Raw genomic sequence first — 16,243 nt, 5'->3', positions numbered from 1 at the left:
TGGGGTATTTAATGTCACTGAGGGGAAGGTGCTGGGGTATTTGCTGTTACTGAGAAAGTGCTGGGGTATTTGCTGTTACTGAGAAAGTACTGGTGTGTTTGCTGTTACTGAGGGGAAGGTGCTGGGGTATTTACTGATACTGAGAAAGTGCTGGGGTATTTGCTGTTACTGAGAAGGTGCTGGGGTATTTAATGTCACTGAGGGGAAGGTGCTGGGGTATTTGCTGTTACTGAGAAGGTGCTGGGGTATTTGCTGTTACTGAGAAAGTGCTGGGGTATTTGCTGTTACTGAGAAGGTGCTGGGGTATTTGCTGTTACTGAGGGGAAGGTGCTGGGGTATTTAATGTCACTGAGGGGAAGGTGCTGGGGTATTTGCTGTTACTGAGAAAGTGCTGGGGTATTTGCTGTTAATGAGAAAGTGCTGGGTTATTTAATGTCACTGAGGGGAAGGTGCTGGGGTATTTGCTGTTACTGAGAAGGTGCTGGGGTATTTGCTGTTACTGAGAAAGTGCTGGGGTATTTGCTGTTACTGAGGGGAAGGTGCTGGGGTATTTGCTGTTACTGAGAAAGTGCTGGGGTATTTAATGTCACTGAGGGGAAGGTGCTGGGGTATTTGCTGTTACTGAGAAGGTGCTGGGGTATTTGCTGTTACTGAGAAAGTGCTGGGGTATTTAATGTCACTGAAGGGAAGGTGCTGGGGTATTTGCTGTTACTGAGAAAGTGCTGGGGTATTTGCTGTTACTGAGAAGGTGCTGGGGTATTTAATGTCACTGAGGGGAAGGTGCTGGGGTATTTGCTGTTACTGAGAAGGTGCTGGGGTATTTGCTGTTACTGAGAAAGTGCTGGGGTATTTGCTGTTACTGAGAAGGTGCTGGGGTATTTGCTGTTACTGAGAAAGTGCTGGGTTATTTAATGTCACTGAGGGGAAGGTGCTGGGGTATTTGCTGTTACTGAGAAGGTGCAGGGGTATTTGCTGTTACTGAGAAAGTGCTGGGGTATTTGCTGTTACTGAGGGGAAGGTGCTGGGGTATTTGCTGTTACTGAGAAAGTGCTGGGGTATTTAATGTCACTGAGGGGAAGGTGCTGGGGTATTTGCTGTTACTGAGAAGGTGCTGGGGTATTTGCTGTTACTGAGAAAGTGCTGGGGTATTTAATGTCACTGAAGGGAAGGTGCTGGGGTATTTGCTGTTACTGAGAAAGTGCTGGGGTATTTGCTGTTACTGAGGGGAAGGTACTGGGGTATTTACTGTTACTGAGAAAGTGCTGGGGTATTTAATGTCACTGAGGGGAAGGTGCTGGGGTATTTGCTGTTACTGAGAAAGTTCTGGGGTATTTGCTGTTACTGAGAAAGTGCTGGGGTATTTAATGTCACTGAGGGGAAGGTGCTGGGGTTTTTGCTGTTACTGAGAAGGTGCTGGGGTATTTGCTGTTACTGAGAAAGTACTGGGGTATTTGCTGTTACTGAGAAAGTGCTGGGGTATTTGCTGTTACTGAGAAAGTGCTGGGGTATTTGCTGTTACTGAGGGGAAGGTGCTGGGGTATTTGCTGTTACTGAGGGGAAGGTGCTGGGGTATTTGCTGTTACTGAGAAAGTGCTGGGGTATTTGCTGTTACTGAGAAAGTGCTGGGGTATTTGCTGTCACTGAGGGGAAGGTGCTGGGGTATTTGCTGTTACTGAGGGGAAGGTGCTGGGGTATTTGCTGTTACTGAGAAGGTACTGGGGTATTTGCTGTTACTGAGGGGAAGGTGCTGGGGTATTTAATGTCACTGAGGGGAAGGTGCTGGGGTATTTGCTGTTACTGAGAAGGTGCTGGGGTATTTGCTGTTACTGAGAAGGTGCTGGGGTATTTGCTGTTACTGAGGGGAAGGTGCTGGGGTATTTGCTGTTACTGAGGGGAAGGTGCTGGGGTATTTGCTGTTACTGAGAAGGTGCTGGGGTATTTGCTGTTACTGAGGGGAAGGTGCTGGGGTATTTGCTGTTACTGAGGGGAAGGTGCTGGGGTATTTAATGTCACTGAGGGGAAGGTGCTGGGGTATTTGCTGTTACTGAGAAGGTGCTGGGGTATTTGCTGTTACTGAGAAGGTGCTGGGGTATTTGCTGTTACTGAGGGGAAGGTGCTGGGGTATTTGCTGTTACTGAGAAGGTGCTGGGGTATTTGCTGTTACTGAGGGGAAGGTGCTGGGGTATTTGCTGTTACTGAGGGGAAGGTGCTGGGGTATTTAATGTCACTGAGGGGAAGGTGCTGGGGTATTTGCTGTTACTGAGAAGGTGCTGGGGTATTTGCTGTTACTGAGAAGGTGCTGGGGTATTTGCTGTTACTGAGGGGAAGGTGCTGGGGTATTTGCTGTTACTGAGAAGGTGCTGGGGTATTTGCTGTTACTGAGGGGAAGGTGCTGGGGTATTTGCTGCAAAGTCTGGTAGGTATGTCACCCGGACCAGATGGACCGTCGCCCCAGTGTTCTGAAAGAGGCGACCCAAGAGATTGAGAAGCATTGGTGATGATCTTCCAGGAATCGCTGGCTTCTGGCATGGAAAATTGCAAATGTCACACCACTCTTCAAGACGAGAGGGAGGCAGTAAGGAGGAAATTATCGGCCAGTCAGTGGTGGAAGAGATATTGGAATGGATCGTGGAGAATGTGGTTTCAGGGCACTTGGAGTTGCATGATAAAACAGGCCAAAGTCAGCATGGTTTCCTCAAGGGAAAATCTTTCCTGACAAACCTATTGGAATTCTTTGAGGAGATAACAGGCAGGATGGACAAAGGAGAGTCAGTGGATGTTGTGTACTTGGCTTTTCAGAAGACCTTTTGACAAGGTGCCACACGTGAGGCTGTTGAACAAGTGAAGAGCCCACAGTCTTACAGGGAAGATTGAAGCATGGATAAAGCAATCACTGATGGGCAGGAGGCAAAGAGTGGGAATAAAAGGAGCCTTTTCTGCTTGGCTGCTGGTGACTAGTGGTGTTCCACAGGGCTCTGTGTTGGGACCGATTTTTTTTTTATGTTATCTGTTAGTGACCTGGGTGATGGTTTTGTGGCCAAGTGTGGAGATGATACGAAGTTGGGTGGAGGGGCAGGCAGTACTGAGGAAGCAGGGATTTTGCAGAAGATCTTCGTTTCGGAGAATGGCAATGAGCTGGCAGATAGAATACAGCGTCAGGGTCGTCCGCTTTGCGTCGAAGGAATGAAGACGTAGACTATTTGCTAAATGAGAAGCCAGTTCAAAGAGCAAAGGTGCAAAGGGATTTGGGAGTCCTTGTGCAGGGTTCTCTAAAGGTTAACCTCCAGACTGAGTCAGAGGTGAGGAAGGCAAGTGCAATGTTAGCCTTCATTGTCAGAGGACTGGAATACTAAGGCAAGGATGTGATGCCAAGGGCTTAGAAAGCACTGGTGAGGCATTTTGGGCTCCTTATCTAAGAAAGGATGTGCTGGCATTGGACAGAGTCCAGAGGAGGTTCACGAGCATGATTCTGGAATAAAAGGTTAATGTACAATGACTGTTTAATGTCTCTGGGCCATGGAGTTCAGTAGAATGAGAGAGAAACTCATTGAAACCTGTCGAATATTGAAAAGCGCAAACACGAGGAAACCTGCAGATGCTGGAATTTCAAGCAACACACATGAAAGCTTCTGGTGAACGCAGCAGGCCAGGCAGCATCTCTAGGAAGAGGTACAGTCGACGTTTCGGGCCGAGACCCTTCGTCAGGAATATTGAAAGGCCTTGATCTGATGGATATGGTGAGGGAGTCTAGGACCAGAGGACACAGACAGAGTGGATGTGGAGAGGATGTTTCCTATAGTGGGGGAGTCTAGGACCAGAGGACACAGATGGAGTGGATATGGAGAGGATGTTTCCTGTTGTGGGAGAGTCTAGGACCAGAGGCGTAACACGTTGGGACACATTGGGACAGGACTGCAGTTGTACAAGGCCTTGGTGAGACCACACCTGGAGTATTGAGTGCAGTTTTGGTCCCCTAATCTGAGGAAAGACATTCTTGCCATAGAGGGAGTACAAAGAAGGTTCACCAGATTGATTCCTGCGATGGCAGGACTTTCATATGATGAAAGACTGGGTCGACTAGGCTTATACTTGTTGGAATTTAGAAGATTGAGGGGGGATCTTATTGAAACGTATAAGATCCTAAAGGGATTGGACAGGCTAAATGCAGGAAGATTGATCCCGATGTTGGGGAAGTCCAGAACGAGGGGTCACAGTTTGAGGATAAAGGGGAAGCTTTTTAGGACCGAGATGAGGAAAAACTTCTTCACACAGAGAGTGGTGAATCTGTGGAGTTCTCTGCCACAGGAAACAGTTGAGGCCAGTTCATTGGCTATATTTAAGAGGGAGTTAGATATGGCTTTTGTGGCTAAAGCGATCAGGGGGTATGGAGGGAAGGCTGGTACAGGGTTCTGAGTTGGATGATCAGCCATGATCATACTGAATGGTGGTGCAGGCTCGAAGGGCCAAATGGACTACTCCTGCACCTATTTTCTATGTTTCTATGTTTCACTGCTAATGTAATGGGCTTTCTGTAGAAGCAGTGTTTGGGTCATGGTTAGAGGTAACGGGTGCCTTTGAATGTGAGCTGTCCAGTGACGGGAGGGTGTTTTTGTGCCTGACACCGGGGTGATCTGGGACTTTTGTTCGGTGGGAGATGAAGAGAGACAACGCTGGAGTGGGGCAAAGGCCCGACGAAGGCCAGGAGGGTCGAAGGAGGGAAACCCGTGAGCTCCAACGTGTGCACGTTACACTGGTTCAATAAAATGGGCCCTTTTCTTTTTGTTTTTCATTACTGACCCTTCAGTCAAATTAAGAATTATAAAGCTAAATCGTTTAATTGTATGTGGTGTACTGTCTGACACATCACGCAGCATCCAGACAAACAGGGGGGTTTGGGGCTGGACTCACATCTCACCCGTTTGGCAAGGCCAGAGATTGTCTTCTCTCGACTCACGCCGCCGGCAGAACCCAATCGTTACAGAGGGCACAGCCTCAGAACAGAATGCAGATGAAGAGGGATTTCTGCAGCCAGAGGGTGGGGAATTTCTACAATTGATTGCATAGAGGAGGCTGTAGAAGTCAGGCCATTGGGTGTGTTTAAGGCAGAGGTAGATAAATTCCTGATTAGCCAGGGAGTGCAGTTCTACAGGGAGAAGGCAGGAAATGGGGTCGACGAGGAAATGGATTAGCCATGATGAAAAGGCAGAACAGGTTCGATGAGCTGAATGGCTTAATTCTGCTCCTACCTCCTATGGTCTTATGATCCCAGCCTTACCCCATCCAAAAACCCCTTACCCATCCTCCCCAACCCAATTCAACCCCACCCGTTAAAAACATTATGTCCAACTGAACCCCACCCGACCCAACACGATTCCATCCCAACACTCCACCCAATATGCTCTTCTCCATCACACCCAACCAAACCCTCCACACCCCAATCTAACATAGCCCAACCCAACACTATCCATCCGAACTTAACCCTACCCAATGACTCATTCCCCACCCCTCCACATCCTAATCCAACACAGCCCAACCCAACGTCCTATCCCCACCCCAACCCACCCCAAACCCAACCCCACCCATACAAATATATTCCAATGAAACTCCACCCCATCCCAACAGAACTTAACACCAGTCAACCCAACCCTCCGCACCCCAATCTAACATAGCCCAACCCAACACTATCCATCCTAATTTAACCCTACCCAATAACTCATTCCCCACCACTCCATATCCCAGTCCAACACAGCTCGACTCAACATCGCTAACCAACCCCACCTTCACCCAAACCCACCCCCACCCATACAAACATCCCTACTGAACTCTGCCCAACTCAACGCTATCCATCCTAACTTAACCCTACCCAAAGACCCATTCCCCGCTCCTCCCCATCTCAATCCAACATGGCCTAACCCAACACCTCTAACAAATCCCCAGCCAAGCCAAAATCCAACCATAGAAATGTATCCCAAATGAACCCCAACCCAGTGCTATCCGATCCCAACCTGAACCCACCCAGTGAAAAGTCCCCCAGCACTCCCCATCCCAAAGCTAACCCTGAACCACCCAACCAGCCCCATCCCCACGCAAACCCCTCACCCAGTGTTTGAAGGTGCTGGTCACCGGGAGGGTGCCCAGCCCACCTACCTGATGAGGACGGGGGTGTAGAGCAGGGCCACGATGGGGGTGACGTTGATCCCCATCAGCATCTTCCTGTCGATGTCCTGCAAGCCCAGGTTGCCGTACTTCACCTCCCGGTATGTCTCGTCATAGTGCAGAATCAACTGTACCTGCAGGAGCCCTGGGCGAAAGGACACACAACATGTGGTATGGCAGCGGTCCCCAACCACAGGGCCACGAAGCATGTGCTACCGGGTAGCGAGGAAATGATATGAGTCAGCTGCACCTTTCCTCATTCCCTGGCACGCACTGTTGAACTTGTACTTAGGGTTGCCAACTGTCCCGTATTTGCCAGGACATCCCATATATCGGGATAAATTGGTTTGTCCCATACGGGACCGCCCTTGTCCCGTATTTCCCCCACTAAGGTAGAGCGTTCCTATGAAATATTTCTTGCCGAAATGGCGTAAAGCGAAAAAGCAATTATCATTAACTTAGATGGGAAAAATTTTTGAGCGTTCCCAGACCCAAAAAATAACCTACCAAATAACACATAAAATCTAAAGTAACTCTAACATATAGTAAAAGCAGGAATGATATGATAAATACACAGCCTATATAAAGTAGAAATAATGTATGTACAGTGTAGTCGGGAAGATTAAGTCAAAACCAATTTGTAGGAAAGAAAATCGGTACGTACGCGCATGCGCACATCGCATATGCACACGTCACACATGCGCACACAGGTGCCTGCGCAAGGTTTCATGGTCACGGTAGTCTTTCTCGGGGTAAACACAAGTGTTCCATCAACACACACAAAAATTGCTGGTGAACTCAGCAGGCCAGGCAGCATCTATAGGAAGAGGTACAGTCGACGTTTCGGGCCGGGACCCTCGTCAGGATTTGACTGCTACTTTTGTCCCTTATTTGGGAGTGAGGAAGTTGGCAACCCTAACTGTAAAAGACATGTTGAGGGGAGTTTAACCCTACTTGAACATCACCCCCCCGCTCCGGTCGGCCAGTCTGCAAGAATATTGTCAATATTAAACTGGTCCACGGTGCAAAAGAGGTTGGGGACCCCTGCGGTATGGGAGAGTTTACCTTGATAGAGGACAGGAGGACACACAACGTGGGGCACAGGACCACACGAGACGTACAGGGAGAGTTTACCTTGATAGAGGGTGGGAGAACACACACAATGGGACACAGGACCACACGAGATGTACAGGGAGAGTTTACCTTGATAGAGGACAGGAGGACACACAACATGGGGCACAGGACCACACGAGACATACAGGGAGAGTTTACCTTGATAGGGGACGGGAGAACACACAACATGGGGCACAGTACCACACGAGACGTACAGGGAGAGTTTACCTTGATAGAGGACAGGAGAACACACAACATGAGACACAGGACCACACGAGACGTACAGGGAGAGTTTACCTTGATAGAGGGTGGGAGAACACACACAATGGGACACAGGACCACACGAGATGTACAGGGAGAGTTTACCTTGATAGGGGACGGGAGAACACACAACGTGGGGCACAGGACCACACGAGACGTACAGGGAGAGTTTACCTTGATAGAGGGTGGGAGAACACACACAATGGGACACAGGACCACACGAGATGTACAGGGAGAGTTTACCTTGATAGGGGACGGGAGAACACACAACATGGGACACAGGACCACACGAGACGTACAGGGAGAGTTTACCTTGATAGAGGGTGGGAGAACACACAACATGGGACACAGGACCACATGAGAACATACAGGGAGAGTTTACCTTGATAGAGGACAGGAGGACACACAACATGGGGCACAGGACCACACGAGACATACAGGGAGAGTTTACCTTGATAGAGGACAGGAGGACACACAACATGGGGCACAGGACCACACGAGACGTACAGGGAGAGTTTACCTTGATAGAGGACAGGAGGACACACAACATGGGACACAGGACCACACGAGACGTACAGGGAGAGTTTACCTTGATAGAGGACGGGAGGACACACAACATGGGGCACAGGACCACACGAGACGTACAGGGAGAGTTTACTTTGATAGAGGGCGGGAGAACACACAACATGGGGCACAGGATCACACGAGACGTACAGGGAGAGTTTACTTTGATAGAGGACAGGAGGACACACAACATGGGACACAGGACCACATGAGACATACAGGGAGAGTTTACCTTGATAGAGGACGGGAGAACACACAATGGGACACAGGACCACACGAGATGTACAGGGAGAGTTTACCTTGAGACTGTGTTTAGAGTGACCTATCTCAGGGCCCAGCCAGTGGACCTACCCAGGTAGAGGCGTAGATCAGCACGTTGCCCACACAGGCACGCACCCCTGACCAGGGGACCCACCCAGGTAGATGGCGTAGATCAGCACGTTGCCCACACTGGCACCCACCCCTGACCAGGGCACCTACCCAGGTAGACGGTGTAGATCAGCATGCTGCCAATGCTGGCACCCACCCCTGACCAGGGGACCTACCCAGGTAGATGGCGTAGATCAGCATGCTGCCCACACTGGCACCCACCCCAGACCAGGGGACCTACCCAGGTAGATGGCATAGATCAGCATGCTGCCCACACTGGCACCCACCCCTGACCAGGGCACCTACCCAGGTAGATGGCGTAGATCAGCACGTTGCCCACACTGGCACTCACCCCTGACCAGGGGACCCACCCAGGTAGATGGCGTAGATCAGCATGCTGCCCACACTGGCACCCACCCCAGACCAGGGGACCTACCCAGGTAGATGGCATAGATCAGCATGCTGCCCACACTGGCACCCACCCCTGACCAGGGGACCTACCCAGGTAGACGGTGTAGATCAGCATGCTGCCCACACTGGCACCCACCCCTGATCAGGGCACCTACCCAGGTAGACGGCGTAGATCAGCACGTTGCCCACACTGGCACCCACCCCTGATCAGGGCACCTACCCAGGTAGACGGCGTAGATCAGCATGCTGCCCACGCTGGCACCCACCCCTGACCAGGGCACCTACCCAGGTAGACGGTGTAGATCAGCACGTTGCCCACACTGGCACCCACCCCTGATCAGGGCACCTACCCAGGTAGACGGCGTAGATCAGCATGCTGCCCACACTGGCACCCACCCCTGACCAGGGCACCTACCCAGGTAGACGGTGTAGATCAGCACGTTGCCCACACTGGCACCCACCCCTGACCAGGGGACCTACCCAGGTAGACGGTGTAGATCAGCATGCTGCCCACACTGGCACCCACCCCTGATCAGGGCACCTACCCAGGTAGACGGCGTAGATCAGCATGCTGCCCACACTGGCACCCACCCCTGACCAGGGCACCTACCCAGGTAGACGGTGTAGATCAGCACGTTGCCCACACTGGCACCCACCCCTGACCAGGGGACCTACCCAGGTAGACGGTGTAGATCAGCACGTTGCCCACACTGGCACCCACCCCTGACCAGGGGACCTACCCAGGTAGACGGCGTAGATCAGCATGCTGCCCACGCTGGCACACACCAGGTTCTTGACGACGAACAAACGCTTGCGGCGGAAGTACTTGCGTTCCTCCTCCTCCTCGTTGTAATCCTGACCCATGAAGTCATCGATCTGTCGGGACAGGGAGCAGAGGGTCGCAGACCTCAGAGACGAGCAGGAACACGGGAGCACCCCAGCAGGTCGGACAGCACCTGAGGAGGGAGGACATTCCAAGCCGAGATCCTTCGTCGGGATAGGAACGGAAGGGGGGGAGGGGAGAGCATATGCAAGCTGGCGGGTGATAGGTGAGACCACGTGAGGGGGTAGACAGGTGGGTTTTCGGGGGGGGGAAGAATGATGACTAGAGAAGGTAGGAGGAAACAGGTGGAAGATAAGGATTTTGCTGAAACTGGAGAGGGTTCAAAGCAGGTTCACGGAAATGATTCCGGGATTGAAAGGCCAGTCACATGAAGAACATTTGATGGCTCTGGACCTGTACTCTTGGGAATTTCAGTAGAGTGAGGGGCGACAACATTAAAACCTCTCGAGTGGTGAAAGGGCTCGATAGAGTGGATGTGGAGAAGATGTTTCCTATAGTGGGGGAGTCTAGGACCAGAGGACACAGATAGAGTGGTTGTGGAGAGGATGTTTCCTATAGTGGGGGAGTCTGGGACCAGAGGACACGGATAGAGTGGATGTGGAGAGGATGTTTCCTATAGTGGGGGAGTCTGGGACCAGAGGACACAGATAGAGTGGATGTGGAGAAGATGTTTCCTGTAGTGGGGGAGTCTCGGACCAGAGGACACAGATAGAGTGGGTGTGGAGAGGATGTTTCCTATAGTGGGGGAGTCTAGGACCAGAGGACACAGATAGAGTGGATGTGGAGAGGATGTTTCCTATAGTGGGGGAGTCTAGGACCAGAGGACACAGATAGAGTGGATGTGGAGAGGATGTTTCCTATAGTGGGGGAGTCTCGGACCAGAGGACACAGATAGAGTGGATGTGGAGAGGATGTTTCCTATAGTGGGGGAGTCTTGGACCAGAGGACACAGATAGAGTGGATGTGGAGAGGATGTTTCCTATAGTGGGGGAGTCTCGGACCAGAGGACACAGATAGAGTGGATGTGGAGAGGATGTTTCCTATAGTGGGGGAGTCTGGGACCAGAGGACACAGATAGAGTGGATGTGGAGAGGATGTTTCCTATAGTGGGGGAGTCTAGGACCAGAGGACACAGATAGAGTGGATGTGGAGAGGATGTTTCCTATAGTGGGGGAGTCTGGGACCAGAGGACACAGCCTCAGAATAGAGGGAGGTCAATTTAGAACAGAGATTAGGAGGAATGTCTTTAGCCAGAGAGAGGAGAATCCGTGGAATGTTTTGCCACAGGTGGATGTGGAGGCCAAGTCTTTACATATATGGAAGGCAGAGGTTGACAGATCCTCGACTGGTCAGGGCATGGAGGGAGACGGGGAGAAGGCAGGTGTTTGGGGCTGAGAGGAAAAATGGACCGGCATGATGAAATGGTGGAGCAGACTCGATGGGCCGAATGGCCGAATTCTGCTCCTCTATCTGAAACAAGAGAAAATCTGCAGATGCTGGAAATCCGGAGCAACAACACACAAATAGAGATCTAGGAGTACTTGTTCATCAGTCTCTGAAGGTGAATGAGCAAGTGCAGCAGGCAGTGAAGAAGGCTAAAGAAACGTTGGCCTTTGTTACAAAGGGAATTGAGTACAAGAGCAAGGAAATCCTTTTGCATTTGTACAGGGCCCTGGTGAGACCACACCTGGAGTATTGTGTGCAGTTTTGGTCTCCAGGGTTAAGGAAGGACATCCTGGCTGTGGAGGAGGTGCAGCGTAGGTTCACTAGGTTCATTCCTGGGATGTCCGGACTGTCTTACGCAGAGATGTTAGAGAGACTGGGCTTGTACACGCTGGAATTAAGGAGATTGGTGGGGGGGATCTGATTGAAACATATAAGATTATTAAGGGATTGGACAAGGTAGAGGCAGGAAATATGTTCCAGATGCTGAGAGAGTCCAGTACCAGAGGGCATGGTTTAAGAATAAGGGGTAGGTCATTTAGGACAGAGTTGAGGAGGAACTTCTTCTCCCAGAGAGTTGTGGAGGTGTGGAACGCACTGCCCCAGAAGGCAGTGGAGGCCAATTCTCTGGATGCTTTCAAGAAGGAGCTAGAGAGGTATTTTATGGATAGGGGAATCAAGGGTTATGGGACAAAGCAGGAACCTGGTATTTGATAGTAGATGATCAGCCATGATCTCAGAATGGCGGTGCAGGCTCGAAGGGCCGAATGGTCTACTTCTGCACCTATTGTCTATTGTCTATAAAATGCTGGAGGAACTCAGCAGGCCAGGCAGCATCTGTGGAAAAGAGTACAATTGACGTTTCGGGCCGAGACCCCTCATTGGTATGCTCCTGTATCATATGGTTTTGTGGAATGAAGAAGGAAGAATCTGACAGAAGTGAAGAGCAGACCATGGGAGAAAGGGAGAAGGGAGGGAGGAGGAAGCCAGGAGGAGGTGAAGGGCAGATGAGGGAGGGGGTTGGAAAAGAAGGAGGGAGAGGAGAGAGTTTACCAGAAAGAAAAAATCGATGATCAAGGAGGCAACCCAGAGAGAAAATGGGGCGTTGATCCCCAACCTGACAGTGGCCTCGTCGTGGTGGGCACATCAGAATGGGAATGGAAAGTCAAACTGAAATGGGGCCCACCGGGAGAATCTTTATACTTTTATACTTTATTGTCGCCAAACAATTGGTACTAGAACGTACAATCATCACAGCGATATTTGATTCTGCGCTTCCCGCTCCCTGGATTACAAATATTAAATATTTTAAATATCAAAAATATTAAAAATTAGTAAATATTTTTAAATCAAATTATATATCATAAATATATATATGATATATCTATGCTTCTATGTTTCTAAATAGAAAATAGAAAAATGGGAAGTAAGGTAGTGCAAAAAAACCGAGAGGCAGGTCCGGATATTCGGAGGGTACGGCCCAGATCCAGGTCAAGATCCGTTCAGCAGTCTTATCACAGTTGGAAAGAAGCTGTTCCCAAATCTGGCCGTATGAGTCGTCAAGCTCCTGAGCCTTCTCCCGGAGGGAAGAGGGATAGAAAGTATGTTGGCCGGGTGGGTCGTGTCCTTGATTAGGGTTAGGGTTAGATCCAGCTTTGCAGTAGCCATCGACTTTATCGTCTCGCCCATGCACAAACGCATCCACCTCCACCAAGGCCACGACTCTACCCCCTCCCCCAGCATCAAAGACATCTCCAAAAGGCAGCGTCCAGCATCAACATCGCCCCGCCATCTCTGCAGGAGGCCTACAGATGTGTGGTGGAGAAGATCCCGACCGCGAAGGTCACCACCTGGCCGGGAACCTCCAACGCACAGGGTCGCAAGAGGGTACAAAGCGTTGGAGACCCCACCAGCTCCGTCACAGGCACAACACCCCTCCCCCACCGTCGAAGACATCTTCAAGGGGCAAGATCCATCCCTGAGGGCCCGGGACATGGCCTCTTGTCGCTGCTCTCGTCGGGGAGGGGGTACAGGAGCCTGAAGGCACACACTCAGCGATTCAGGAACAGCTTCTTCCCCTCCGCCGTCCGATTTCTGAATGGACACTAAGCCCACGAACACTACCTCAGTTCTCTCTTAAACAATTTCCTTATTCTAGAAATTTACATAATTTTTATTATCTGTACTGCTGCCGCAAAACGACAAATTTCACAAACGAGAAAATCTGCAGACGCTAGGAATCCGAGCAATGCAGAAAAAATGCGGGAGGAACTCAGCAGGCCGGGCAGCATCTGCGGAAAAAAGATGTTTCGGCCTGTGCCATCGACTGTACTCTTTTACCAGGTGCTACCTGGCCTGCTGAGTTCACCCAGCATTTTGTGTGTGTTGCTCACAAGATGTGTTAGTGAGATTGGAACAGATTCTGATTCTGAACAAAAATACTGACTTCCTCATTTGCGCAGTTACAAGCAGCTTACAATATCCCTGCATCTAGATATCTACAAATTCAAGATTATGTTAGGAAATATATACCTAACTTCGACGTTTTAAACAAACATGAGTCCCCTTAGGCAATAAATAAATTTGATCCTGTTACTCGTAGTGTGGTATCCTATTTTTATCAGATCCTACATAATGGAGCTCGAGTGAATACTGCAGGTTTTAAACAGGCATGGGGGGATGAATTGGGTATAGAACTGACAGAGGAGGTCTGGGATGAGTGTTTAAAGAGTATACATGATTGTTCGTTCAATATCAGACACAGACCTATACAGTTTAAAACAATACATAGACTCCATTATTCCAAAGAAAAGTTGCACAGTTTCTACCCTGATGTTTCACCAGTTTGTAATAGATGTAAATCTGTGAACAGAAACTTGTCACATTCATTCTGGTCATGTTGTAAGCTTTAGGCATACTGGAAAAGTATTTTTTCACTGTTTCTCACTGCATACTCACCAATCTCAGTGTGGTATGGCAATTGTCCCGTATCGGACCGCAAAGCACTCCAGTGGGTGGTGAAAACTGCCCAGCGGATTATCGGCAGCCAATTGCCCACCATTGAGAACATCTACCATAAACGCTGCCTGGGCAGGGCGAAAAGCATTATCAGGGATGCATCTCACCCTAACCATGGACTTTTTACTCTCCTCCCATCCGGTAGGCGCTACAGGAGCCTCCGCTATCGCACCAGCAGGCACAGGAAGAGTTTCCTCCCTGAGGCCGTGACCTTGCTGAACCTCTCATCACAACGCTAAGCAGTATTGCATCCATATTGTGCTGTCTCAGTACTTTTATATTTGTGTGCTGTAGCACTTGTTTTATTCGCAGTTATTTTGTAAATAACACTATTCCTTGCATTTCTGGTCAGATGCTAAATGCATTTCATTGGCTTTGTATCTGTACTCAGCACAATAACAGTAAATTGAATCTAATCTAATCTCATCTTCTCTGAAGCTTTTGAGAAGCGGTGGGAACCAGACCCGCTCATAGTCATCCTTGGAGCCACAAGCTCCCTATCTTCAGACACGTTCACCCTCCCTCCCCTCCTGAATTTGACAATCAGCGCCAAGTTCCTTGGGGTGCAGATCTCGGACAATCTCACCTGGTCCAGGAACACCACTGGGATTGTGAAACGGGCCCAGCAGAGATTGCACTCTCTGAGGAAGCTTAAACAAGCATCACTCCCCACTAACATCTTAACTACATTCTACAGCGGTGTGGTTGAGAGTGTGCTGACCTTTTGCATCACAACCTGGTATCCAGCTGCAGTTCTGTTGACAAAAAAGCCTTGCAGAGGGCGGTTAGGGGAGCAGAGAAGGTTATTGGGGTCTCCCTACCTTTTGTCCAAGACCTCTTTCAGAGTCGATGCCTCCAGAAGACACGGTGCATCATTAAAGACCCCTCACACCCTCTCCATCAACTGTTTGTTCTTCTGCCATCGGGCAAATGTTACAGGAGCATCAAAACTAAAACCACAAGGCTACTAAACAGCTTCCTCGCACAGGCAGTCTGACTGCTAAATAGCTGCTCCACCTGACTCTGCTTTGGACACTTTTAACTTGCACTGGACACTTATAACTGATTTTAACTGACATGTGGCTGTTGTGTTTTACTATTTATTGTTATGTTTATTATTTAGTGTTGCGTTTGTTATGTTATGATTGCACTGCCCCTGAGAAACGCTGTCTTATTCTGCCCTGCAGAGCTGATGTATGGTTAGAATGAAAATAAAGTTTTTTGAATCTTGAATCTTTGTTTTTTACTGACACGAAGTGGGAGGCCTTTGTTGTGGCTCCACTCAACTTGGTCACCAACTTCACTCCAGTAAGATCTCTCATTGTCTGACGGTGGTGCCCTTGGTGGATTTCAAAACAGAGTTGGAGATGCTTTTCGCCGAACTGCCTGATGCCCCTTTTAAATCTCTCGCCTTTGCTCATAAACCAATGCCCGCTTGTTCAAAGCACTCCTCTGGGGGAATTGGCTTGGTGAGACCAGACCTCAAGGCCTAGCATTCAGGGTCCCATCACTGGCGCGTCTGAAGTTTGAGGCCTCGCGTTCAATGTTGGACCGAGGCCAGGGGGTCGAATCGGAGGTTGAGGCCCACTGGCTGGAGCAGAGACTGCAGTCCACAGGGAAGGGCTGAGTCTGAGTTGGCTGGAGGCTGGAGGCTGGAGGTCTGTCCCAGGGTGGGGTGGGGTGCGGTTAAAGGACTGTGCGTGTGCGTAGGTGAAGGGGAGGAAAGAGGCTTTGTTTTTTCTGTTGTCGCTTTGTTTCTTGAGTTGGCCAGAGGAAAATGACGATCAGTGAACAGGAATGGAGGCAGCCGCTTCGTGAGACTGTCCTTGCAGCTGCCATTTTGTGAACTGATCCGATTCAACATGACGCTACTCAAGTAGGGTGACAGCTTACTGGGAGTTCAAAAGGCAAGAAAGGCAAGTAAAGACATTATTAATAACACATTTTTTGAGGTAAATTGTGGTAAATTATCATCTGAAAAACAATGAAGAGGCGAGCTGACTCGAGGGATGAGCTGTGCTGGTGGTTGTAAAGTCAGAGCGTAACATGCCGTGACCCTCAGTC

At 49.9% G+C, this 16,243-nt stretch overlaps 1 protein-coding gene across 3 annotated transcripts in view; it reads right to left on the bottom strand.

The window, feature by feature from the left end:
• The window catches only part of unc93b1 (unc-93 homolog B1, TLR signaling regulator), a 50,937-nt gene that overhangs the window by 20,844 nt on the left and 13,850 nt on the right, over positions 1-16,243 (bottom strand). For 2 of the 3 annotated variants that reach the window (XM_063039727.1, XM_063039726.1), the window contains exons 3-4: positions 9,615-9,750; positions 6,148-6,301 (exon numbers count right to left, since the gene is read on the bottom strand). In XM_063039727.1, the coding sequence (XP_062895797.1) occupies positions 6,148-6,301; positions 9,615-9,750 (290 nt within the window). Of the gene's footprint in view, positions 1-6,147; positions 6,302-9,094; positions 9,131-9,614; positions 9,751-16,243 lie in introns of those variants that run through there. The other variant, XM_063039728.1, reaches the window with a different exon arrangement.

The sequence above is a fragment of the Mobula hypostoma genome, unplaced genomic scaffold (assembly GCF_963921235.1).
Source record: "Mobula hypostoma unplaced genomic scaffold, sMobHyp1.1 scaffold_66, whole genome shotgun sequence".
NCBI classification, from domain to species: domain Eukaryota; kingdom Metazoa; phylum Chordata; class Chondrichthyes; order Myliobatiformes; family Myliobatidae; genus Mobula; species Mobula hypostoma.
The sequence above is the reverse complement of the archived record's forward strand: the minus strand, read 5'-3'. Positions and strand labels throughout refer to the sequence as shown.